The sequence below is a fragment of the Arvicola amphibius genome, chromosome 10, assembly GCF_903992535.2.
Source record: "Arvicola amphibius chromosome 10, mArvAmp1.2, whole genome shotgun sequence".
Classification (NCBI taxonomy): domain Eukaryota; kingdom Metazoa; phylum Chordata; class Mammalia; order Rodentia; family Cricetidae; genus Arvicola; species Arvicola amphibius.
This window is the reverse complement of record NC_052056.1, coordinates 46,393,453-46,420,510: the sequence shown is the minus strand read 5'-3', so window position 1 is coordinate 46,420,510 and position 27,058 is coordinate 46,393,453. Positions and strand designations below refer to the sequence as shown.

Here is a 27,058-nt window from a genome sequence, read left to right as displayed (position 1 = left end):
GTCATCTATACCAATCTCCCCCATTCAAGGCTCGGGAAACATCATGGAGGAGTAAGCAAAAGAATGTAAGAGCTGGGGGTGGGAGAGATGGCTTAGAGGTTACGGGCACTGGCCCACTTCCAGAGGTCCTGAGTTCAATTCCCAGCACACGCATGGTGGCTCACAACCATCTATAATGAGATCTGGTGCCGTCTTCTGGGATCTGAGATGTACATCCCAGAAGAATATTGTATGCACAATAAGTAAATCTTAAAAAGAAAAAAACAAAAGAATGTAAGGGTTGGAAGATGCTAAGCAGAGTTGTGAAATGCTGTCATATAGACTTGACATGGCTGGTGTCTTGACAAGAGCTATCACTGCTTGCATAAGACCAGCACAAGATCAGGCCAGTCAAAACTCCAGCCAGGATAGGAAGGGGCGCCTAAGGTTACTGGCTGGTGAAGAAGGGTCACTTTTCTCTGGGTATATGGCTATTGACAGGTTGCTCGTGCCTCAGAGGGTGGCTCCATGGTCAGTACTAATTGGAATTGGGGTTATTAATAAAAAAGATAATAATGAAGACACGAATTTGGGATGAAGACAGGTGGATGGGTCCTGGGAGAAGGGCGGGGAATTGAAGGGTGGTATTGGAGGGTGGTCAGATCAAAATGCACTGTATATGTGTACAAAATTTTCACAAAAGCTTTTAAAGTTTTCTTGAATAATGAAAACAAAATGGAAGTCAAGGTAAGTCACTCCACTTCACACAAACTGAGACAAACAGAAATTGAGAGACATTGCAGAGGTTTGAGTGGAATGTTAAAACACAAAACGAAACAAAGAAGCCAAAGGTCTGGGTTCCTGTCTACAACTTAAAGTATGCTGTTCCAGAAACATCTGCTTTTTAAACTCCTATGACCAGGTATATAAACTGTCACACTACAACTAAAGATTCCTTCAGATCCCACTGTGCTACTGGCAATTGTGTTAAGAAAAAAATTTCTAAATCCTTTAATAAAAAGTGATCCAGGGCCAGGTGGTGGTGGTGCACACCTTTAATCCTTTAATCCCAGCAGAGGCAGAGGCAGGTGAGTTCAAGGCCAGGCTGGTCTACAAGAGCTAGTTCCAGGACAAGCTCCAAAAGTCACAGAGAAACCCTGTCTCAAAAAAACAAAACAAACAAACAAAAAAGTGATCTGGGTGAAGTCAATAAGTCAGGAAACGCATGTTTCTTGGCATACAATTAGGACTTCATAAACATGAACTACAGAGCAGACATGGGGAAATGGCAAGCCAGGGAAAAGGAGTACGAATGGAAAGGGAAGAGCATACAGCCTGATATTGAGTACTTCCTAGAACAAGTTCTGACACTATTAGATGTTCAATACCATTCTGACTCTGTAATCATCCTGATGGGAAATCCTACTACAACTTTTTGATAGAAAATGAAAACAATACTTCTTAACACTCATTTTTATTAAACAAATAAGGCTGGTAGTGGAACAGTTTTTATTTAATGCATAAACATATTAAGTCCTTTTATTAGAGAAATTATACCTATTGGTAAATATGGTCAATGGTCACATCTATGTATTAATTCTTTAAAAATCAGAAGCAGTAATTAGGACACACCCTATGTCCTCTTCACTACATCGTGAAGTGTCTCGTGTAGTCATATTCTATTGTTGGAATGACAGCTTGTACAAATTTCAAAAAAATTAGAAGATACCTGAAGGTCTTTAGCTAAGGAAAATAAAATTTGTGAATAGTGTTATTCTAAATCCACAGTAATTATTTTATTAATTTATGCAAAAATATAAAATCTTCTATTACACCTATTAAAGATACCTAGTCATGAAAATTTCTATTTACTTAACACAGGGGTTCTACAACAGACTGCTAAGTCATCTACTCCAACATCTGAATTTGAAATTTCTTAAGAAGTTCACACATGTCAACTTGCTTCAGTATTTATAAGGACAATGTTGTCTGTGTTTAAAATTCGTGTTTATAAAAGTCATTCACTTACCTTGCTTGCATTTTTATTGCTTGCAAATTTTCTAGAATTTATGCGAACTTAAAATGAAACAAGTGTACAAACACTGTAGCAAATGAAAAATAAAACGGAGGCAAACACTTCATAAGGGACTCTGAAGCTAGGTCACACATTTAACAACCACATAATGATACTGTATTATTTTCATTTCATAAAATGCTGACTTTTTCTTCTATTGAACCTAGAAACATTGAGTTTACTTAATTTTCAATAGGAAACAAAATTACTCTATTATGAATCACCTAGAGTATTCTAAGCTGCTACCTAGCCTTCCACATAGAGATGAATGTGAACATTAATGTACAGCAAGAATCCAGAAATAAATCTTGTTGGACTAAAAGCTCCTGGTGTTTCTTGCAGTATCAAATCAACCCAAAGTTCCTCTATGGACATGTTTTATTAATAATACAGAGGTCATCATAGCTTTAATACATGAGTAACCCGTTTCTCACTGAATGGTATAAATCATACAATTCAATACACACCTATGTCCAAATCAACTCAGGCCATTTGACATGTCAATCACTGACTGGGAGTGCTCTGATGAGTCCGATATGGACACAAACACCTCAGAATATGACAAGGTGCTTAGACATTAATACTAATTTACTCCTCCTACCTACCCTGGAGAACTGAGTAGGAAAGCTAGAATAAATGCTTTTCCACAAGAGAAAATTTTATAGGTTGTACTTTTAATTAACCTGTCTAACTTGAATTCTTTGCTTTAGGGAGGCCTCAGGTTGACATAACCTTTACCTTACCGTCACCTGATGGGAACCTTAACCACATGATGGAAGCACACATTTGTGCTAAACATTCCATCTTTAACAAGGTGGACTGAACTGGCCTGCAAGTGTAGGGTCTAGTCCCTGAGTGTGAACTACTTTCTATAATATGACATAACCCAGATAAATTAAGATTTTCACTAGGACTTCCATACACAAGGAGCTAAAACAAATTATAGATTCTATCATGAAAGTTACACTAAATTTCCAAAATGAACAAACAAAAATCCCTAGGAGCCACTGGACGGTGGTAGTGCACACCTTTAATCCCACCCAGCACTCGGGAGGCACAGGCAGGCGGATCTCTGTGAGTTTGAGTCCACTCTCATCTACAGAACAAGTTCCAGGACAGGCTGCAGAGTTACAGAGATGCCCTATCTAAAAAAAAAAAAAAAAAAAAAAAAATCTGTAGAAGCCATTTGCCACCAATCCCATACACAAGTAAGGATACATATGAACGCCAAGCTCTCCCCCTCCTTCTGCAACTGTCTCAATAATTTTCTTCATCACTTCAGCATGCCTGAAATCAAACAACAAATCTTATTAGCATGGGTCAACTCTATCAAAATAGATTTTATTTATAAACAACCCCCCAAAAATCCTATGGTAATTGCTCATGGTTTAATTTTTAATATAAAATAATTATAGTATAAAATACTCTTTCTACATTGCTGAGCCATAAAGACTCTCTCACTGGAGTGGATAGCCATTTCTAAAAGTTAAAATCACAATAAACACAACAGCATCAGTCAGCTTTCTGATAATGGAGGCAGAAAAACCACAGGGCAAACCCTGCCAGATGGTAAATGTAAAGCTACAGTTATTTGCTCTGGAAACATAAATATCAGGGTATGCAAATCAACAAAAGAAAAAGCCAAGAGAGTCTTGTGACTGTAAATGTTTGTTATTACTGCTGTGTAAGCTTGTGTGAGGTTGAATACGGGTACGTGCATGCCAGTGTGCATGAGAGGTCATAGGAAGATTTCCAGGACTCCACTCTTCTTCCCTAACAGGATTCAGGCTTGTGTAGCAAGAGCTTTTACCCACACTAGGCCTCTTAAATCTCACCAGCCTCTTAAATGTTTAAATATTTATTTAGCTTAGGCAAAAAGAAAAAAATGTAACTGAAAGGTTCAATAAAAGCTAAGAATCAGAGCCAAGTTTATATCTTCCTTTTGTACTAATGGGCATTATCTGATTTTACTTAAAGAGAAAATTTTGAATTTACATGAAGATTTTGTCCTGTTAATTTGATATATAAACTAAAAAAAAAAATCAATATACAAAGCAAACAGCTTTTCAAACTTTCCTAGCTTATACAGTACTATTTAAGCTCTTACAAACAACCCTTTACACACAGAAAAAGTTTCTCAGAAAACAAGAATATATGGACTAGCACAGTCCAAGGCAGCCCCTGGAAAAGCCTAAAAATGTCCCCATTTCTTGTTAGGATCTCAGATTTTTAAATTTTATTTCATCCTCATTTATCATAATTATGTCTTATTAGAATGTTTAATGTAATTATCAAGTGCTTATCTCTTCTCAACAGAGTAAAACTTATGCCACAGATGGGCATTCAATTAGCACCTATTAAAACATCAAACTGTGAGAAGAACAGACTGACTCTTAGAAATGAAAAGCTTTGGATAATTTAAAAGTTAAAAGTAGGCCACCTGGTGCTTATTATAGGCTGTGTTCTCACTATACAGGAAGGAAAGGCAGAGTATATCTACCTAATACAACTAACCGAAGTCCTGTACATGGGGATATAAATGGAGAAACAGAAGAAAAACAAACACAGAACAACAATGAAATCCCACAATCAATGAATCCTAATGAATTACTTTTTACAGAAATATTATAATTCTTGATATAAATAAGCTGTAAAAGTAAAGCAGGCCTTCCATGAGGTAAAAGGGTCAACAAAAAGTTTGTGTAAAATAAGCGGACACCATCAACAGTTTCTGGCTTTGGTGTTGGGCTAGAATTTGCAATCCTCCTGCCCCAAATGAGAGTGCTGGAATTACAAGTGTAGACCACGTTTGTCTAAACACATTTTTTTCTCAATAGTTATAATCTAATTTTTCAATAGATTATCAGCATTCTCATGGGTATTTTTCAGTGAATCATGACTATTACTTGTTAAAAATTAGTAAGCCAAAGAAACAAACATGTTGCTTTTTAGCAAGGGAAATTCAAAATCAATCATGCATCTAGGTCACTTTACTTGGCCTTATGAAAACACGCTGACAGATAAAAATTGCTAAGGCACAAAGTTCACCTGACTTGGGAAGGCTAAAAGAAAAGACCTAAGTGAAGAATAAAGGCATGTAGAGACTCATCTCCTCTGGCTAACCAAAAAGAGGAGATAAGGAGGCCACCCAGAGAAGCACCAAGTTAGCCTTACAGGCCACATGGTGAAGAGACGCACTCACAACATGTACACCATGTCTGAAAGATGAGCGTTGAGTCCACAGCACAACTGTCTGAGCTACTGACTAAAAGGAGACAGATCAACAGATCTATAACTGAACAAAGAAAACTAAAATTAAGTTCTGAATACTACATTTAAAATAAGTCAGTAATGTTCATCTTCCTTCCTCTTGGATACTACACTAAGTACAAGGAGAACATTTCTAAAGATAAAAGAGATTTTATAAAGTAAAATTTTCTGTTACTGATGTTTACAGATCCCCAAATAAAAGACTCGTGAAGTTTGCACATGCAGACGACACACATTCTCTCTCTTTCCCCATACACAGATATACACCCAGACCTGCATGGGTGAACTGAACACATAGGAGGTGGTGGAAGATGAGGATGGTTTTCAATGGTCACTGTTTTCTTCACATGATCTTGACTGATGTCTTCATACATGTGCTCAACTGTTAAAGGCTGCCGTTGCTGAAAACATAAAAAATGCTCTGAAACCACTACTTAAGCTTTTAGCCTGCACCTGCTTATTACCTCATATCACTTATAATTTACAATTTCAGATTTAGAAAGAGCAGAATGTTGGAAAAAGGATTCTGAATATTCAGGCTCTGTAATAGGAGCCATCACGTAATGCTGCAAAGATGCCACAAACAGGGAAGTTTACAAAATATTTTAAAATTTTAAGAATTTATCCATTAGATCCATTTTTTTCCTTTTGACAGTCATAAAATGACAAATGAATAAGTCTTATTTCAATTATTCTTTAATTCAATATTAGCAAAATAAAAAGCGTAAGGAAAATACTATATAACACAATAATTTTGTAAATGTTTCCATATTACACACATGTAAAATCCTGACAAAACATGAGGAACTCTACAGAGTTCAACTTCTCACCCTTTAAGGGGATAAGCTTAGATCAAGGATCAGGAGTCAGTACACAACACATTATTTGTATTCAATACTTAGTACTGTCACACTGAATAGTTAATTCTAAATGAGAATCAAGTTCAATGTCAAAAAACTGTAAAACAAATGACTTCAAAAATTTGAAAGACGATATATATTCATGGATCTAATAAGGAAATTGGAGTAAATCCACCTTTTTAACATCTAAATTTCTTTCTATTTTTACCTCATCATAGCCGAACAACCATAGCCGTGGTGTCTGGTAATATTTGTCGTAAGTGATGTACAGGTCGTAAGTTCTCGTTTGCAGAATAGCATCTTCCCCTCCAGTATCAGCTTTGGCTTTACAAGCTTCCACTATTTTCCTTGTGTCCAGGGTAGCCTGTTACACAACAGTGGGAAAAAATTTAGAGCCATTAAAATTATTTTGAAAGACTTATCAATATTAAAAACACTAACTCCAAGTTCATTCATAAAAGTCACCTTAAAAATTTACAAACCTCATCTGTTTCCAACAATCCACTCTCTTCATATTCTTATATGAAAAAGGAAAAGGAAGAAAAATGTTAACTGAGTTAACCTTAATGTTACAAGACTTAATCTTTACAGGTTGACATATTATTAGCAAAGTAGCACGAGTTGTTTTTCTCCTTGAAATTTAATAGACAGATTTGGTCTCACTAAAGAACTTAGAACCTCAGAATAAGATTCTCTATTCTTACCAAATCATGGACTTTGACCAGCTCACTTAAAGTACTTTATAGACCCTCTGCTCCTGTGTGAACATCTATTTATCACATCTGCTCATATCAATAACAGGGTCAACTTCACTGTCTTTCTTCTTTCTGCAATGAACTGAAAGCTCTTAAAACTGAACCCAAACAGGTCTTTCCTCCCTTGCTTCTGCCAACCATCAAGGTGATGGGAAAGGAACTAATACACTGTTCTGTTAGAATGGTCAGTTTGATCCTTTGTAAGAACAATTAACCAAAATACCCCCTCCTTGCTCTTTTAAATTCATGGTATCTTTTCTCATTATCTGTTGTTACATACACACACACACACACACACACACACACACACACACACACACTCCTTAGTCTGTATAATGTTACTTATAAAGTATGTCTTCAAGGCTATTTGGTATTGGAAAACTGATTGGTATGCTCTTCCCAGGTAAAGAGTATTTTTCCTATTATCAGCATTCCTTAGTTGTCTCTATAGCTTTGTGCAGAGGCCTCATGATCTCTCCCCATCCACTTTGGCATGTCTAATGTTGTGCTTGTTCAGCTCATATTGGGCAGTTGTGTTAGTGAGACTTTAATGGATATAGCTTCTGACATTACTAGAAGACACACTCTCACAGCGAACTCCCCAATCCTTTGGCTCTTACAATCTTTCCACTCCCCTTGGTAGTGTTTCCTGAATATTAGATGTGGGAGTTGTTTTGCAGATGATGATACTTATCTGGTAACCTGGAAGTTATTTCACAATCAAAAGAACACAAGAGGATTCTACATTGCTTCAAAGATTCACCCCAGCATGATACACACCTGTAATTCCAGCACTCACAAGGCCGAGGCAGGAGGATCATGAATCTTAGGCCAGCCTGAACTACATGAGGAGATTCTGCTTTAAAAAAAAGCACTATCTTTCCAAGTTTAAAAACACAGGACTGCAGTCCTAATTCTTAGAAGACTAAGGTCAGAAGAATTTCTTGAGCCCAGGTGTTTTAAACCATGCTAAGACAATTATCTACTGCATCCTCCAGAATTAGATTTATGACTAAGAGTCAGTAGAAATAATGTTCTCAAAATCATGTTCTGAGTAAAATACAAGAACCTAAGATCTAAGTTTTACCCTGATCTAATAAAATTTAAAATAAAGAAAAATATTCACTAGGCTCTTAAATGATAAACCAACAGAATAAAATTCTTTTTTATTGAAATTACATAATTTTAATGGCTTTTAGATACCATATTATTCATTTCCTTTTTATTTTTGTTTTTATTGAGCTATATATTTTTCTCCACTCCCCTCTCTCCTTCTCCCCTCCCCTTCTACCCTCTGCCATGGTCCATATGCTCCCAATTTACTCAGGAGATCTTGTCTTTTTCTACTTCCCATGTAGATTAGATGCATGTATGTCTCTCTTAGGGTCCTCATTGTTGTCTAGGTTCTCTGGGATTGTAAATTGCAGGCTGGTTTTTCTTTGTTTTATGTCTAAAAGCCACTTATGAGTGAGTACATATGATATTTGTCTTTCTGGATCAGGGTTATCTTACTCAATATGATGTTTTCAAACAACCTTCCTCAAGACCCAGCAATACCACTTTTGGGTATATACCCAAAGGATGCTCAATTGTACCACAAGGACATGTACTCAACTATGTTCATAGCAGCATTATTTGTCATAGCCAGAACCTGGAAACAACCTAAATGCCCCTCGACCAAAGAATGAATAAGGAAAATGTGGTACATTTACACAATAGAGTACTAAACAGCAGAAAAATATAAAGACATCTTGAAAAATAATGACATCGTGAAATTTGTGGACAGAAGAGAATTCTTAATCCACGTGAATTATAACTATTCCAGAATCAACAATCTAATAGAATTGAAGCAAGTGTAAAATATTGGTACCTTCCATGTCTGCAGCTTCCCCTTCATCTTCCTCTTCTTCCTCTTCGCATAGCGTTGAGCAGTCTTGGAGTTTTATACTATCCTTTGAAATTATATTTAATTTGAAGTATATTTAAGTTACACAAGTATACATTCATTACTTCAAACATTAAATACATTTAGCATAATACTGTTATTAGCAATATTCATGTATTTCGTTCAGAAACATTAATGGAAAGCATGTCACATACATAGTCTTGGTCTTGGCACTGGAGATACAAAAGTGAAGAAAACAGACTATCTCCTCCCTCTGTCTGACTATATGTGCTTTTCTGTGAACAGTTTTACAACTGTGGATCACTTAGTGACAAGAACACATTCTAAGAAATGTACTGTTAGGCGATTTCACCTATGTAGGATCAGAGTGTAACTAAGTAGGCCATGACATTACGAGAAGATACCATTGTATATTAAAAACTCGTTCTACGTTATATTAACCTGCCTGTTTACAATTTAAGGAATAACTACACTTAAAGTTAAAATGAAGTATAAAGCATTATTATATTCTAATTTACTAACAATATCTTAGCTGAGTTAATCAAAAGTTATCAGCTGTCACAATTGTAACATTATTTTCATTCGATGTATTAATAGAAAGAATAATGCTAATGAGAGGCTACTTGGGCTTAATTAGCACGAGATAAATAAAATCAAATATATCCCTATTACATGTAAAATGTAAACCAAAGAAGACTGTTGGTACTCAGGTAATTATTTAGTGAATCAGTGTGTCTGACATTGACACAACAGAATAGATATGAACAATCAACACGGGTTCAAATGAAGAATATTCTAAGGACTACATTACAAAAATAAGAAAGAAAAAGTTCTAAATAGCAATAAATTACAGAAAGAATACACCTAGTTAAAAAAAAATTAGTACACTGCTTCGTCCTTTAGAACAAGAAAGTTAAGCACCAAAATAACCATTACTGTACTTGTATAAAAAAAATTCTTTAGGCAGGTCTACTGGCTTAAAACAGCTACTTGGGAAGCTACGGCAGGCAGAATTCAAGTTCAAAGTTTCTCTGGGCTACACAAAAAGCTGTAGGCCAACATGGGTGACACAGTGAAACCCTGTCAACACAGAGAGTCAAGAGAGGGGTCACTCGGTGACAGAGCACTTGCCTGGTACTTGGAAGGCAAAGATTTCATCTTCAATTCCCAGTACAAAATAATAAAAATGCCAGCCACATTACATTCCCATCTGCCATTACAAATTTGAAGTAGACACAATAATAGCAAAAGTAAGATGTTCTGAAGCAACAAAATCACTTCTGAAATTTGTTCTCAGTCAGACTTGCCAAAAACTAGAAATTCAAAAGGATAAATTTCCAGGCCAATGAACCATTACTTCAAAATGAATAAAAATAACAAAGCATATTTTACTTTCTATCCTTTAAGTCCAGTTAACAACTCCCAAAGGATAAAATGACCAAAATACGCATTTAAAAAATGCCTTAGTTACTTCTATATGGAATGGTTCCTAAAAACACTGGGACATGGTTGTTCCAGCCAAATATTCTACCTCTGAGAGATCTGACTACTCAAAAACTGGGAAGAGTTATGTTCAACACAGTAAAACACATATTAAAACTATAACAACAGAAAGAAAATTTATACAATCACTACATAAGGATAAAACAGAAGTTAATGAAGCATACCATATTTTTCAATTTGTTATATAAAAATATGAAGACAGATGAAAGCATTCCAAGAAAAGAGCTAATACACCAAAGTGAATGAAGACAGACTAGCATAAAAGCTTCACCCACTACATTTACATCTATTTGCCCAAACTTAAATGATAAAATGACATTACTCAAAATGTTGCCATTTTGGTTGATAGTAAAGGACACTTATAAACCCTAAAAACAGAATTTAAGAAGTTACTACCAGTAATTAAAAATCAGAATAATAAAATTGCTTAAACAACAAAATGCAATACTAATATAAAATTAACACCTATGAATCAGCAAAGGTACTGCTCACAAATGCTCCACTTAACCAGCTACTATTCTGTGTACTTAAACAAGTAGTTTATTGTAATTTGTAATAGTTATGGACCTGAATTCCATCCCTGGGGCTCACATGATGGAAGGAAAGAACCAAACACCCCAAGTTATCCAACATATTTCCACATGCTTGCTGTGACACACACAGAAACATGCACACACACACACACACACACTCAAGTAAATATAATTTAAAAGTTACATATAGGAAAAACTAGGTCACTGACTTTAGAAATGTAAGCAATACCTTGCTTTCCAGGGTAATCTCCTTAACTGCTTCACTAACTCCTGTAATGCCTGTTTAGAATTCAACAGAAACAAAATAACTAAAATTAAAGTTGCAAACATCCCATTTACTTGAATAAAACAATGTAAAATATTTTTCTTAAATTCTCACAACTCTGAAGTAGGCATATATTAACAGAATCTTTACAAATAAATTTTTATAAGTAATCCCAAAGGTACTTCAAAAACACCTAAAAAAAAAGCTAGAAGAATTCTGATTTGATAGTTTACTTATATTACCATGACTTGCCCTATTCAATAACCCATTTATGGTTGTTCATTTGGAAGTTTATTACAACACACACTAAGATCAAAAGATTATATGACATATTTACATTTTAATTAGACCTTCACCAAAATCAGGATTTGGTTATCTATTTGCTTCAAATATCTTGGACATCTGAATGTAATAAGACCACATCACACTCTTATGGATCTTTTTACTTTACTAAGTTATTTCCACATCTTATTAATCCTTAAAAAATCCACCTATAAAACAGAGTAAAAATTCTTCCCTATGAAGAAATGAAGTTGACAGACAGGTTAAATGAGCTGCTTAAGTTTCACAGCAGTTAGGAGGAAGCTGGGATAAAAGTCCATCCAAAGAGACCTTGGTTACTTATTCTCACTGGGCACCTCCTCAGAACTCCCTTGTCATAGGAGGGCACCATGTAGGTAAGCAGCAACTCCACACCACCGCCATGCATACTATTCTAGTCCCAAGCAACTATCAGAGTACTCAAATGGCCAGTTTAACCAGATGGTAAGTTCAGCAAAATTAGAGTACCTAAAGTTACTACAGACCAAAAAATCCTACATTCAAAATGCATTTAGCTCCTAATAAGTGCAGCATATTTTCTTAATCTAAACCTGGCAGCCTTTAGTGTTCCTAAACCAAAGGATAACAAGTTCACCTTCAAAAATGGAAGATGGCATACTCCAGAGACCAGCACTACAAGTTTTTGTTTCATAAAAGTTTGGCTATCATCCTATAACAGATATGGTCAATCAAGACAATAAAACTCAAATGTCAGCCAATCAAACCAATAATACAAGAGTATTTATTGAACCCAGAACATCAAAACAAACCTCATCTATCTGCCAAAATACCATAATGTAGTAGTATAACATTAAACCCAACCCCACGGCACCAGCTTCTCTCTGCAATGGGAAACAATCATGCAGAGATTCACGATGGTCAAAGTGCTAAGACTATGTTACTAATAAGTGCCCAGCCCTGAACAGGATGTCTTTATCAACACCCCCAGGGATCAGGGAACATCAAGGAAGTGGAAAAAAGAAAAGAAAATCTGTTGGACAGGAAGGAATGCTGACAGATGCTGAACTCTGGACAGGACATGGACAATGCACTCATGAACTCACGGAGTCTGTAGTTATCTAGACCAGACCTATGTAAGATTACGCCAGTTAATCTTACAGCATGGATGGGAGAGGTGCTCATGAGGTTCCACCCCAGGTGAGTACTACTGGTAGTTGACGACTGCTTAGGGAGGTAGAATAAGGTCAGACCATTATTTGTTTGTCTGTTTTGGAGGGAGATGCCACTGGTGGGTTCCCCAGGCTCTAGTGGATGGTTCCACATCCATGCATATGTGACCTACACTAATTAAATTCAGAAAAAAGGGGGGGGGGGGGCGGAAAGGTGGCTTAGAGGTTAAGAGCACTGGTTGTTCTTCCAGAGGACTCTGGTTCTGTTCCCAGCACCCACATGATAATAACTGTTTGAAACTCTTGTCCTAGAAAATCCAATACCTTATTTTCTGGCCTCCCACACACACTCACTTCATGCACATGGTACAGACATACATGCAGGTAAGACACACATACACATAAAAATAAAAATAACAAGGACATGTGACTTTTTAAAAATGACCTGAAGATGAAAAGGAAACATGTCGGGAGGGAGTTTAGGTGGGAAGTGGATATAGCGAGATACACTATACATAAGTATGGGGTTGCCAAAAAGATCATTTAAAAATATTCTTAATTTTAAAAGTATGACACACAAAAAAGAAGGTTCAAGTAATTCTAAACAAGGTTACATTCTAGCATTGTGATGTTTTATTCTGTCAACCTGTTGTAACAGCCAGGTGTGTAGTGTTTAGTATTGTAATAGCCAGATGTCTGGTCAAAAACTAGTTCAGAAGCTGTAGTAGAGGTACTTTTTAAAAAGAGACTATGAATAAATATTAAAACCAGTTTTCAGATAATCCTTCAAAAAGTAGGGGGGACTGTATCCAACAACTAAAAGAGAAGGGAGGAAATAAAGGCTTACAGACTGCCTACAACATCAACCCTTCCTTGGTTATCCAGGCTGCTGGAGCATACCTTACAAAATTCATTTGTCATATAAGCCAATTCCTTAAAATAAATCTACTTATATTATAGTGCATCCGTGTCCTGGAAAAACAGACACTAGAGAATTAAAATTTCCCCAGAAGCTTCTATCCTGTGAAAGAACCTGGCTATAGAGAAAGAGTTAGCTCAGGCCTGACAATTTATATCATAGCTAAATCTACTTGTTATTTCTTGAATTTTGTTTTATCTTTTCTATAAAATTATAGCATCACTAAAGAGACAGTAAGGAGACAGTCTCTCCAATCTAGCCAAAACTGTAAATAAATCCATTCCTATATTCTGTGGCTTTCCTCTAAATGCCAGAGAGCTCCACTGTTTCTTGTCATACTTATCCTTAAAGCAACGTCATTATACACCCTCTATTGCTTCTGTTCCTCTAAACAACTGATAAATACAGGGGCCAATAATAGAAAACAGCAACAATGAAACCCCAATGAGGCAAAGCAAGGGAAATTGGCCTCAGTTGGGAGCACTGCCTTATCCTGAGATACAGCTTAAAGTTTAATTCTACAATTATTCTACAAGTAGCTCTAATGAACATTAGAACTTATGCATTAAATGAACTGAAAGATATTATAACAATACTTATGTTATTTTCCATATAGGAAAATATGGATGATGTTACTTGTTCTGTATCCTTAAGTAAATGTTTTTAGCTGTCAAATTTTTGCAGATTTTTGCCAACCCAAGTGTACTAATACCTACTTAGCTCTGTGTATTATGATCCTATAAATTCTTTAAGTTTAGGATAGAGCTTCTGAAATAAAATACAACCAGAAAACAATTATCTCTCAGAGGAAACCAAACTATAAGTAATCATTCTAATTAGTCAAGTTACTATCAATGTGCTACCTATATCTTCCAGCCATGAGAAAATTAATGAAAAGCATTGAAAATTCTTTGAAGAAGGCAGGGGGAGGGGCTAACTGGTTTAAGATGATGCTGAACCTGCCACTTCCTCTAGGCTTTAACAATAGATTCTGGGCAAACTTGAATGCACAGTCAGTGCTTTTTATTGGACGTATTTTCTCTTCTATGTAGCAATAATGGAAAAAATAAATATTTCAAACTGCAATTAAGTAGCAGATACTACTTTTTCAGGGTGAAGTCTTTGGGGACAAACCTGTACCTTATAGACACTTTTAAAATTTTAAATCAAGCATATTATAAAAATTATTTTAAAAAACTTTAAAATAATTTATATTAACTGCATGTCATTCTGTACATCTCTCACCTGTGTTGTGATATGTGTCTACCCATCCCCCATCGCCATCATCCTCTTCAATGATGGCCTCCAATTCATCTGAATACTCCATCTGTTTACACCGTTTGTAGCATGGAACTATTAAAAAAAAACCAAATAGGTATATAACCACTAATAATAAGTCTGTCAGAAAGAGATAGCTTCTGTCGTTGAAAAAAAAATACTACCAAGATATTAAGTGAACCTTCCCATTCCAATGAGACTGATACCTTAAGATTACACTCAGCCCACAGACACATAATTGTCTGACCCCATTAATCAGAAGTCAAGTAAAAAGGTTCTATGGTTTAAGCATCTCTGTCTTCTTTTACCATGAACATTTGTGCAGAACAGCTGGCTGAAGCCAGATGACAGTGCTTGGTTCAGGTACTGAATATTTCACACTAACAGTTCTGATCTCAAAATATGCAAACACCACCTGTCATACTGAGAGGTTGTAGAGGTGACCTTGAAATACAAGGTTAAAGTAACTATCAATATGAATTTCATAATTCATATTTAGGTTCCAGCTATTTACAAAAGATAAATAGATTAAAATTCAATGAACTGTAAATTTTTATTTCCTAATATAGCACAGGTGCCAAAATTATCATAGAGGTGTATCAATTAACAAGTACACTTATTTCATAAACCTATTAAACATGATGTTCAAGACACTGCTATTAATTTCCTGATTAAACAACCAGGATATGAATTATCAATCTTAAAAATAAACATAAAAAAGAAATAACTGTTGGGATTTTTTTTTTCTCTGTCATACTGTCTTATCAAACCTAGGGCTTTGAGCTGAGCAAGCCCTCTACCAGAGCGCTGTATGCCAAATACTTGGCGTTTTTGTTTTGAAACAACTGAAAACATGGTCTCCTTATATAGCTCAGGCTCACCTTGCACTTACTATGGCAGCCCAGCTAGCTAGCTTTCTTCCACCCATATGTGCACCCTATGTACAAGACAATGATCACAGGCACAATGCCTATAAAAACCGCTACTTATTACATACTATCGCCCTTTCCAGTGTGGGATAAATGAGAACAGAAGCCAATGCACTGTTACATGATTATTTTAAGACTATCACAATCTTCAGATGTTTTAAAAATTAACTTCATAAATAAGATGACATCTATCTTAGAAGTTGTTTTCCTGTCTCGAAAAACCAAAAAAAAAAAAAAAAAAAAAGAAAAAAAAGAAAAGAAAAAAAGAAAAAGAAGTTGTTTTATGCCAGTGGGTATTTTTAATGGCACAATGAATGATAAAAATCTTTAATTTTGAATTTTTCTATGTCAAAGGTGGGATCAATTTCATTTCCATAAAAATACACAAAGGTTAAAATCAAACAGCTAAATATATTTTGATTATGAAACCAACTTAAAAAAACTAAGGGGTGTTGGGCGGTGTCTTTAATCCCAGCACTAAGAAGGTGAATCTCTGTGAGTATGAGATCAGCCTGGTCTGCAGAGAGCGCTCCGGGACATCCAGAGGCATTACAGGGAGAAACCCTGATTCAAAAGACAGTAACAAAAACAAAACCCTAAGAGGAATCTAAGTGTTTTCCAGGGACCTCTTCTCCATATTTTGACAGAACTTTCCTGTAAAAAGAACTAAAGAAAAGGGCATAAAAATCAACTGCAAAGTATCCTGGGGTAGAAAGCAAAGCTCCATGACATTTTCATGTTTCCGTTTGTGAGAAGCTTCAAGTGTAACTCCAGCCACAAATTAGGATCAGTAACTGTGAGTGAGATTTTGTTGTTTCAATATACTGTGCAAACTTTATTAATGTATACAATGATATAATTCTTACCATTTTTGGTTACCAAAAATTGTTTCCCTGTTGGTAGATATGCCTTCACTTTCAATTCTTCCCCTGTAGCCCTTTAAAAACAGTGAAAAGCACCGAAATACAAAATATTTTAAAGTCAAATATGTAACAAGACATCACATGTAAATCTCAAGACTACAAAATCTGCATTTCTGTGGAAATTGTTTTAGGACTTGTTAAGGAAGTCTGCCATTAAGCAAGGGCATAGAAAACATATGCTAGCACGAGTGAAATATATTAGGAGATGCAGACAGAAGGGATTTGTATTTAATATTAGGGAAAATGGTAGTAGAATAGAACTAGAAAACTATTGCACTTTCCTCTAAACAAAAAGAAAACGCAGCTCTTCCATAATCTAGTCCATCATATAACCCCTCAGATGCTAATATCGAAGTACTGCTCATTTTGACATTAGGGCTAGGAATGGAAAAGGCTGAATGATACTACATACAAAGCAGACAATTAACAAGATCGCTTGTCCCCTAGAAGCGGGGAGGGGTTGAAGAGGGTGAGGTGGTGTATGAAGGAAACTTCTACATGAACCCTATCGCTCTGTACAATGACTATACTCATAAATTTAAAGCCTTCCTCCTACCAATGTTTAAAGATGGAACTAAAAGATAAAAGATGCTTGAACCAAAGATGGTAATACTGAGAATACTAATACTTAAAAGCAAACAACAACAACAACAACAACAAAAAATCCAGTTGCAGTGTGTAATTACAGGACTTCCAGCTCTAATATAAGCTATTAATTATCAGTAAATTCTTCTAACACTAAAAGGCAGGGAATACTATTCCCACTTTATAGGTAAGAAAGTAAAGTTTAAAGAGGGTCAGAGTGCTTACAGTCAGAAAGACAGGCTGGAGGAGCTAGGATCAAGTCAAGTGACTCTGGGACCCTTCTTCATCTCCTCCTTCTTTGACTCTGGACCAACTGCTTGCAATTCTGAGCTACTGTGACATCTCTCACTAACAATTTATTCAGTCTTCTGTGCACCATCTACTAGACCTGACCAGGACAGAGCAGGCATATGGTGCCTTCACAAGTATGAACACATAAACTTGAAGTTCTGCTGCCTTTTCAATTTTTTTTTAATTTAAACTCTACAAATCTGAGAACGAGATAAAGCCAGGACTATCATTTAACAGCCTATATTCTTCTTCTAATAAGTTCAACTATCAGACTCCACATCAATGCCTGAAGTTCTGAAGGAAGAAGTTAAAATAAGATCATGACGGCACTTGTGTACAAATATATTAGCATGGAGATATTTGCTTCTAGCATTAAGTTATTATTCCTTGGCCCTAGCAATTCAAACAAAAGTGTGGGCACTAGCATGAGGTGTGACTGAGTTCTCAGAATATAATTATTTTAGCAATCATAATCCATAAAAATAAAATGATAGTTTAGCAGCTACAGGCTGAGTGAGCATCTGAGTTCAATCTCTAGCACCCAGGGAGTGGAAGGAGAGAACTGACTCCCGTACATGGTTCCTGACCTTCACATGCTTGCTCTGGCATGTTAGGCTCAAACACACAGTCACGTGTACAGTCATTTTTTAAATCTATAAACATAGCAATCTTAACTACTAATACCTGTTAAAAGGTATTACCTATATATACTTTTCTGCACTGTTCTTTACACGTACGACATCTAAACTATGTGGATAACTTAAGCCATAATGAAAAACTCTCAATAAGGAAATGTGGGTCTATCATAGTAAAGTCTAAGAAAATTCCTCTAATCAAATAAGTGTTAGCTTATTTCTATACTTATTTGACTTGAAAAATATGAGGATATGTATATGTGTATAAATATATACCAAAAACTAATTGTAGCAAAAAAATTAGAACACACACACACGGATACATTGAATTAGAAAGCATCTATGACAAGAACTTGATTTTTAAAATTTAGAGCAGAAATACACACACATAATTAAATGAAGCTAGTAATCTGGCATTTCTTGGTACATAAGAATTAATGCTCTGTAAGACACACAGAAATTGATAAAAGCCAATGATGAAAGGAACTAAAATAGGTTACAAATAAAATAATTTTCTACCTTTAGTTTAAAAACTATTTTAGGTATTAAATTCTTTAGCCAAAAAGGAAACTGATAGCAACTACAACATTGTTATTCTAGAATCTAATAATTAGAACTATAATTGAAAAACATCTTTAACAAAAAGATATAAAAAGCATATGCAAGAAGAGAGTTGATTAGTACTTAAAAGTAATAAAACTGCATTTATTCTAAAGCATATTTGTATTAAATTACTTTAATATTTCAAAGTAATGTTAATGAAAAAAAATATAATTCATTATGGGCCTATTGAGCGGCAATACAAACCTTTGGTGTTAGCTGACTTCTAAAGAGGGCAAACAACATTCACCTATGACAGTAAAGTTTAGGTATTGTAGCTTAAAGAACATAAACTCCAAAAAGTATCTCCATGTCATTAAAATGTTCAAAAGCTGTTCACAATTATTAAACTCCTAAACATTTTTTAAAACACCCACAAGTCAGATGTAGAGAGAATAAAGGAAACACGAGCAGAGAGTAAGTGGATTTGAGCATGCCCATGCTTTGTGCTAACAGGGCAAAGTAAAACAGATAACCAATCTTTCCACAACATTACGTACCATTGCCACGTTGGACAGTGGTGGACTAAGTGATCTCCAGCTGCCACAAACTATTCAGGGTTTGCAAGAAATATGGGAAAAGAAAAGAAACATGAACATCACTGAGTACAGGATGGCAAAATAATCAAACTGATCACCCTAGGTAACTCTGATACTTAATAATCAATTAAAATGCAAATAGAACAAAACCTGTTTTTATCAACCTGAAAATTTATTTTCAATTAGGAAACTTAAAGTTTTAGGGTCTATAAAAACTCAAGTTAACTGGAAGAAAGAAGAACACTGTTATCTTTTTGTTTTGTTTCTCAAGACATGATTCTCTGTGTAGCCCTGGCTATTCTGGAACTCACTGTGTAGACCAGGCTGGCCTATCATCTACCTCTGCCCCCAGTGTTGTGCCACCACACTCAGCAAACACTGTTATCTTTAATTCAATTTTCATCATCAAATCATATTTCAAAGATGACACGAAATCACTACAGGGAAGGCAATGAAGTTCAAAATCCATCTTGCAGTTCAATAAGTAGTCTTGTTAAAGACTGAAAATGCAAAGAAAATGCTTAAGTAAATAGATATAGGTCTATAATGTCAATCTTTTTCATAAAATCACAGTGGAAGTTTCTGCTTCCTCATATAATTTACTTAATTTTTAGCATTATTTTACAAGTATTTCACCTGGATGTAAGTCTTTGTACTACATGCATTCCTGGTGTCCACAAAGGTCAGAAAAAGGCATGAGAGTCCCTGTAACTAAAGTTAGAGATAGTTGTAAGCCACTATGTGGTTGCTGGAAATGGAACTCGGGTTTTCTGCATTAACAAGTGAACTTAGTAAGTGAGGTGTTTCTTCAGTCCTCTATTATTTTTTAAGAAACTTTTAGTTTTTGTGGTTCTGGGGGACCAAACCTGGGGCATGCAATCTAAGCAAGCATTCTGTGGTTGAGCTATATGCCCCAGCACTAGACCAATACTGAAAGTTTTATTACAGTCTTAAAAGAATTAAGGAGAAAAAGCAATTATAGTAACAAACAATGGGGGAAAGTTTAAGTTCTAACTAACTATGAAACATCTACAAAATCAGGCTTGGGTTCTGGCTGGTCCCCAGCACCTGACCCACCAAGTGTGGTGGCACATGTCTGTAATCCCAGCACTTCTGAGGTGGAAGGAGAAGAAGAAAAGAGTTCAAGGCCTTCTTCAGATGCCTGGTGAATTCCAGATTGGCCTGGGATACATGAGACCTGTCCAAAAAAGTCCCGAGAGAGAGGTAAAGAAGGAGATGAGGAGAAAAGGGGAAAATAGCTAATGGATTCCTTGAGCTTACTGAGCAGGCTGAATGTTATTATAAGCTTTCGCTTTTCTTCACAAATAAAAATCACATCCAGGGAAAAGGAATTTAATATGTGAAGCATATTCAGTTCTCATAAAAATAAAGAAACCTCACTGAAGGGTACAAATCTTCTTTTTAAAAACAGAAAACAAGAGTCTGCTCAGCAGAACTACAGTGTAATTGCAAAGCTATGTACATCTTTCCCTTTGCTATGTCACAACAGCTCTAACTGATAACTTTGAATCATTTATGGATTTATTACAAAGTACGAGATAAAGATACAGTTCATCTTCTCAATATCTTTTGAAGAAATATATATATATATATATATATATATATATATATATATATATATAATTCAACCCAGTAAGCATTCTGAAAATAGTCTACTCTAAGATGATTTATCACCAGCGTTAAGATATAGTAACTTTATTCCCAACACAAACTTTTTTCTTCTTTCATCTAATACTTTTTTAATTATTTAAACTGATTAATTAATAATAGAAGCCAAAATAAAAACAATAGCTTCTTTCTGCCTTCAGTTTTGAGCATCTGGGCACTTGAACACAACCAAGTATTACTTTTAGTTCTGTAGAAGCCAGGAATTAATTTATCATCACCAAAGTTACAAGTTAAAAAAATGCAAGCCAAAGAAATTATTTAAAATGGAGATTCTTTAATTATATTGCCTTCAAGTCATAAGACATTAATTTTATCTAGTGGTCTCATGGTAGTAATTATTTTAAAATAACCAAACATTACGAAATAAAACTGAAAAAAGAAACCCACAGAATTGCACCAATAATTAGCACATGGGAATGTCTGTCCTAATTAGCAATAGCCATCATTACTTGCTTCAAAGAGTCAAGCAAAATAAATAACATGTTAGAGTTAAATTTCAAATTACCAATTGCTTACATCTTTCTTATAGTAAATATTCTCCTGCAATATTTTTCAATATATAATACAGATTAATACTGTGTCCAACAAGATGTAATTAATATTTGCACTTTAGCAAACAGTATTATCCCTAAACTGACCTTCAATTCATGTAACACTATTTAAGTTAGTTACACCAGCATTTGTTTTTTCCCAAAGGATACAGCAACAGATATGGGCTGCCCTCTTTTGAAACATAAATACTTCCACATTTCTCAATGAAAACAAAAAGACAGCTAGAAACTGATGAATAAGAGCCCAGAAATTAGAAGAAACAAATTAACAACTCAATTCAGTATGTAGTATTTATTCTGAGCAAATCATACCTTCCTATTGTCTCCCTTGGACTCATTTAACTCAATCCTCTGATTATGTTCTATCTGAGCCTAAAATTATATGCTTTGTATCAAATTAAGCTAGTTTTGCCTTAGATTCTTTTAAGGGAAACTCATACTTCATGATGTTATTAAGTTATTCATGTTAGGATGAACTTTTGTTTGAAAGTAGCTTAATTCTATAGAAGTGCATCCAACAATGAGTTATTTTCACAAGCGGAGATAAGGTCAAAGTGTGCAAATACAGCATATGCTATCTCTGCTCTTGACTTCAGATAATTCAAAAGCCCTGTCTAGAAAATGGCTGTTTGGGAAGGAAATTAATGAGAGCCATAAGAACAAAATGGATTTGAATTGGTATTCAACATATCACACTGAAGACATCTAAGGCAAATAAGTCCTTTCCAGAATGTCTAGCCCAAATCCCTCATTTCACAGATGGGTAAGTATGAGGCCTAGATGTAAACAGCTAACTGATTTGTCTAAATTAAGAGAAATTACACAAATGGTTCTAGAAAGCAGTTTCCCTAGGCTCTTTGCACACCATCCCATGTCCTTATTAAGAATAAAGGCAGTTTCACAAACAAACAAATCAGAATGAGTGCATCAAGCCATTCTTAGGTCTCAGAATGAACTGGACTAAAGAGGGTGTCGTCATAACTGAAAACTGAAAGATCAATTCATTCTCTCATTTGAAGCCTTTTAATTTATAGCCACACCCAGAGCCTCATCATATAACACAACTTATTTTATTATGGTTTTATCAAAACAAAGAATATGATTCTATTGCTAATGAATAATGTTTTTAGTAAATGTTGAAGATCAAGTGTAAATAAATCTGCTGCCTTTTTTTAGGAAGCAAGGGTAGTGCAACTGTAACTATTCAGAAAGCTGAACTCTCTTTAATAGGTTTCTCTAGGGATAAACAACCTAAACGAATGATAACTCATAATACAGATCTGGTGAACAAGTAAAATGATTCCTCAAAACATTATTCTATGCAAAAAAGTTTTAAAAGTATAGCGAGCAAGTAAAATCTCCATTACTTAGCCTTCAACATAATTAATTTAGCAAACAAAGGGAAAACATGGTAAAATAAAATCAGTGTCTACTATGCAAAAGTTGAGCTGAATGTCAGGAGAAAAAGCCCTATCAAGGTTTCCAACACAATGTCATAAAATATACATTTGGTCTACACAGAGCCAAGACACCCAATTCCAGGGCACATCTTCACACAGCGGTACAAATTAGTGAATACAACAGTAATTTCCATTCCCCTTCTCAACCTGCATTTCCAGAACTCAACTACACAGAACTATGAGAAGCAGCACAATGAAAAGATGTTATACCTTATCTGCTCAGGAAAGTAGAAATTCTCTTAACCTAATTACTATAGTTACCTAAACATAATTTTTCTCAAAAAATTGATGATGTTTTCTAACAATGAGGAAAAAGGCACTAATAATAGAATCGTAAAGACAAAGGCTTCAGGGTATCTTCAATGCTCACCTCTTCTGGGGTGAGTACACCTGTCTCCTTAAATTTTGATTCCTAAAGAGAACAAAAAGAATAAAAGTATTAGACCATCTTCACATTCAGTTAAAAAAAATGTCATGAGGGCAAAAAGCTGCCCCTCCTAGACAATGGAGAGTACGCTAGGAAACAAACAAAACACTGAAACCTAAATGTGCTATGTAAAATAGCACTAGTCCTCGATTATAAAGATATATAGGTATAATATAGATAAGTTACACGAAATTACTTGCCGTATAATTGATCAGTACCACAATAAAACATGATGGTTAAAAAGCATATAAATATTTAGATTACAGTGACCCTGCGCAGTGAACAAGTCATTCTGCAGCACATAACACAGCCAATGTTTTATTTAAACTGAGTAATATTAGAAATCTACAGTAGAAATCATTTAATATTTATTATTTTCCATTATTCTCATCTCCACCATAAGTTTTTTTCTCTCTTTTTCTTCTCATTTTTTCTTCTTCTGGACTAAGTTTTGTTATGCAGGCCAGGCTGGTGTGTAACTCAAAATCCTCCTGTCTCAGTGGACTTCTAGCCAATGCATCACTACCGCCATGTCCAGCTTCACTAAAATTTTAAAACAGTACTTTCTCCTCTAAAGCAAGAAGCTATTAACTAATTTTTGTCCTACATTTTTACTTATATGATTTTATGGTAGTCTACAAAAATAAAACGATCCATTTGTGAATATTATTTATTCAACAAATTATTTATCACTATATGCCAGTACTATTGGAAACAATGGGCTGCATGCCTGAAAAACAGATCAATTTCATCTTTATACCATAAAGAAAAAAATAAGTTATATATGGGAAAGGTGGTATTAAAATAAAATAACTCCTCAGCTAGGTGTTTAACTTAGTGAACACTGGGATTGTGATTGGCTTGATTATGCAAAAGTAATCACAGCCACTCTGAGTGCAGCAGCCTTGTAACTGCAAAAGATACTTTCTAAGCAGTCCCCAGCCTCTGACAGTTGATGCCTGCTAGGGAAGATAAGTCCTGTTGAAGGTGTGGCCCCAGGAAGGCTGTCCATGCTCCAACTGTATAGGCAGCGGTACTGCTCAGAGGGTTAAAAACAAAAACCTAAGTTGGTAGAATTATGCTGGGAGTCATCTGAGAGGAATTGGAAGAGGAAATGAGGGACAGATAATATCAAAATTTACTGTACACATATATGAAATTCCCAAGGAATAAGTACAGTATATATTATAAATAAATAAAGGACAGACAAAGAACCAAACTGTAAGGCTGTGGGGTGGGGGGCATTACTGGGTGAGGGTCTTCTTGCTAGAGTGCTGAGGAGGTGGTGAGATTGGCTACAGCCAAAGCACTCATGAGATGAAGACTGGGACTTCTACTGGCCAGAGAGAACCTTCAAGATCACTCTAAGGATGCCTTCTCAAACTTCTACTTCCTAAGAAAGGGCCTTCACCTCTTTCTAGATATTTCCTCTCCACCCCTTTACGTTCCCTCATCTAGAAGGAATCTAGGACTGTCTCTGCAAACCAGGAGTGACAAGAAGGCGGCCATTAATTCTGCTTTCGTTTATGCTAAAAACATATGCCACAGATTGCCTTTGAGCATAGTGGCAAATGCCTTTTATCTCAGCATTTGGGAGAAAGAGGCAGGTGGATCTCTAAGAATTCAAGGTTAGCCTGGGCTACATAGTGACTTCCAGACCAGCTAAGTGTATACAATGAGACCCTGTCTCAAGTAATAAATATAAAAATATATACTATACATACTGATTTTCTTTTTTTTTTTTTTTTTTTTTTTGGTTTTTCGAGACAAGGTTTCTCTGTGGCTTTGGAGCCTGTCCTGGAACTAGCTCTTGTAGACCAGGCTGGTCTCGAACTCACAGAGATCCGCCTGCCTCTGCCTCCCAAGTGCTGGGATTAAAGGCGTGCGCCACCACCGCCCGGCAACATACTGATTTTCTAACATTCCTTTCAGAATGGTGAAGAGAACAAATGATTCCTCAAAACAGTCCTACATCACAAATTCAATAAAATCCAAGTGGTCTACAAAATAATCATTTTATATTTAATTGAGGAGTGTTTTGCCCATCTTTCTCCCTTAGACTAAAAGCTGAATAAATGGTACACAATTAAAACACTGTTTACCAGGTAAGACAACATTCTGGAAACATATTATAACATACAATAGAAGCATTTGATTTCAATGTCGAAATTGTTCTCAATTTCTAAATAGATGAGTGATCTTAACTAAAACGACTTTCACAAAACAAAGCAAGAGTAAAGCTTCTCATTTACAAGTGTTGCAGCCTTTTCTCGCTTGATCCAAAGGACTATCATTTTCAAAGGTGTCTTAGAAAAATAATATTGAAACAGTAAGATAACGACCAAACATTCCCTTTGTCAAGGAAAGAGATCAAAGAGCCTGCTCAGCCTGTCTGCATATTTCCTGCCTGCAGTAGGATTAGTAAAATTCTTACAGAAAGCTAAATACTGAACGAAAGCAAAAACTAAGCAAATATCTGCCAATCGTTAACTATTACTGCTCGTTTTTCGCAAGGCAAAACGAAGTTACAACAAAAAGAGGGATCCCAGAAGTTGTAAGGAAACTTTGAAGGCAGCGCTGGAAATTTACTTTAGAAGGACAGCGTGTCACAACTCTCCCCCGAAAAGGGTCTACTGTGTCGAATCTATACACAGACTTCCCGGTGGAACTGCTGTCACCGGATCACACAAATCCAGGACTAAGAATCAGCTGCGGCTACTTTAAAAGCTTGGGAAACCAGAAGTTTCGCCTAGTTCCGCTCAGAGTTACTAACATGTTACAATTTACTATGTTCCTCTGAAACCAAAAGAAGTTGGAAATCTAGATCCCCGGATAATCAAAACTCCCTACGAAACTTGGAAGAAAAGGAGGCATGCCGTGGCCACCGAGCTGTCATCTTTTCAAAGGTTAACCCAGATACCTGAAAGACTGTGGAGGTCAGGATTCAGTGTTCTACCTCTGCTCCACACCACCTCCCGTAGCTGTCCAACGCACAGAGGAATGACCGGTGGAGACAGCAGGGACCCCGCAGCTTAAGCTGAAGCCGGGGAGCCAGCAAGCCTTGGGACCGCCCCCCCCCCACCTTCTACACCAGCCCCACGCTGGGGACCGGGACTTGGGCGGATGGTGCAGAGCAAGCCAGAGCCGCCCGACTTACCTTGAGGACCGGCGTCAGGTACTCGGCCACTTCCAGAGCCTTTCCCTTCACCGTGTTGATCACATTCTGCATCCTGGGACTGCAGCAGCGATGGGGCAGGGAAGGATAGTCGCGATCCGGGCCGGGGACTCAAAAACTGCCCCGGACGTGGCCGACTGGCATCGAGCCCCGCAGGCGGCACCCGCAGGGCCGGGGGGAGGGGCGGCGGCACGCGGAGGCCGGGCCCAGCTGTCACCTGGCCGCGGAGGCAGAGGCGCAGCCGGCCGAGCGAGAGGCGGGTGCGCGCGCAGCCCCCTGGCCTTTTTCCCCCGAAGCGCCTTTTGCCTCCCGGCTCCACTTCCACCCCTTCCGGCTTCCCCTTCCTCTTTTCACTCTCCCGACAGCGGAGCCGCCACCTGGGCCTCACGTGACTCCAGGCTCCGCCGACACGTGACAGCCGCGGGGGCGGGACCCACCGCTCGCTCCTCACTCCGGCCCGC

General features: G+C 36.4%; 1 protein-coding gene across 1 annotated transcript; it reads right to left on the bottom strand.

Annotated features, from left to right (window-relative positions):
• Positions 1-1,437: 1,437 nt before the first annotated feature.
• On the bottom strand, positions 1,438-26,981 carry Atg3 (autophagy related 3). Its single transcript, XM_038344636.2, has 12 exons — positions 26,580-26,981; positions 23,366-23,407; positions 19,257-19,306; positions 16,589-16,659; positions 14,761-14,868; positions 11,110-11,159; positions 8,809-8,890; positions 6,666-6,700; positions 6,392-6,547; positions 5,597-5,724; positions 3,272-3,340; positions 1,438-1,708 (listed from the first exon to the last, which is right to left on the bottom strand). The coding sequence occupies exons 1-12, from the start codon at positions 26,649-26,651 to the stop codon at positions 1,627-1,629; spliced, it is 945 nt and encodes a 314-aa protein (XP_038200564.1). The 5' UTR covers positions 26,652-26,981; the 3' UTR covers positions 1,438-1,626.
• Between the last annotated feature and the right edge of the window lie 77 nt (positions 26,982-27,058).

What these genes read in the sequence shown, in the direction of transcription:
- Atg3 (XM_038344636.2), bottom strand. Translation starts at nt 26,651, where the DNA reads ATGCAGAATGTGATCAACACGGTGAAGGGAAAGGCTCTGGAAGTGGCC. An exon ending in AGACACATATCACAACACAG is followed by an intron (nt 11,160 to 14,760) that starts GTGAGAGATGTA and finishes AATTCTAAACAG; the next exon opens with GCATTACAGGAGTTAGTGAA. An exon ending in GGTTGTTCGGCTATGATGAG is followed by an intron (nt 5,725 to 6,391) that starts GTAAAAATAGAA and finishes TTATGTTTTCAG; the next exon opens with CAACGGCAGCCTTTAACAGT.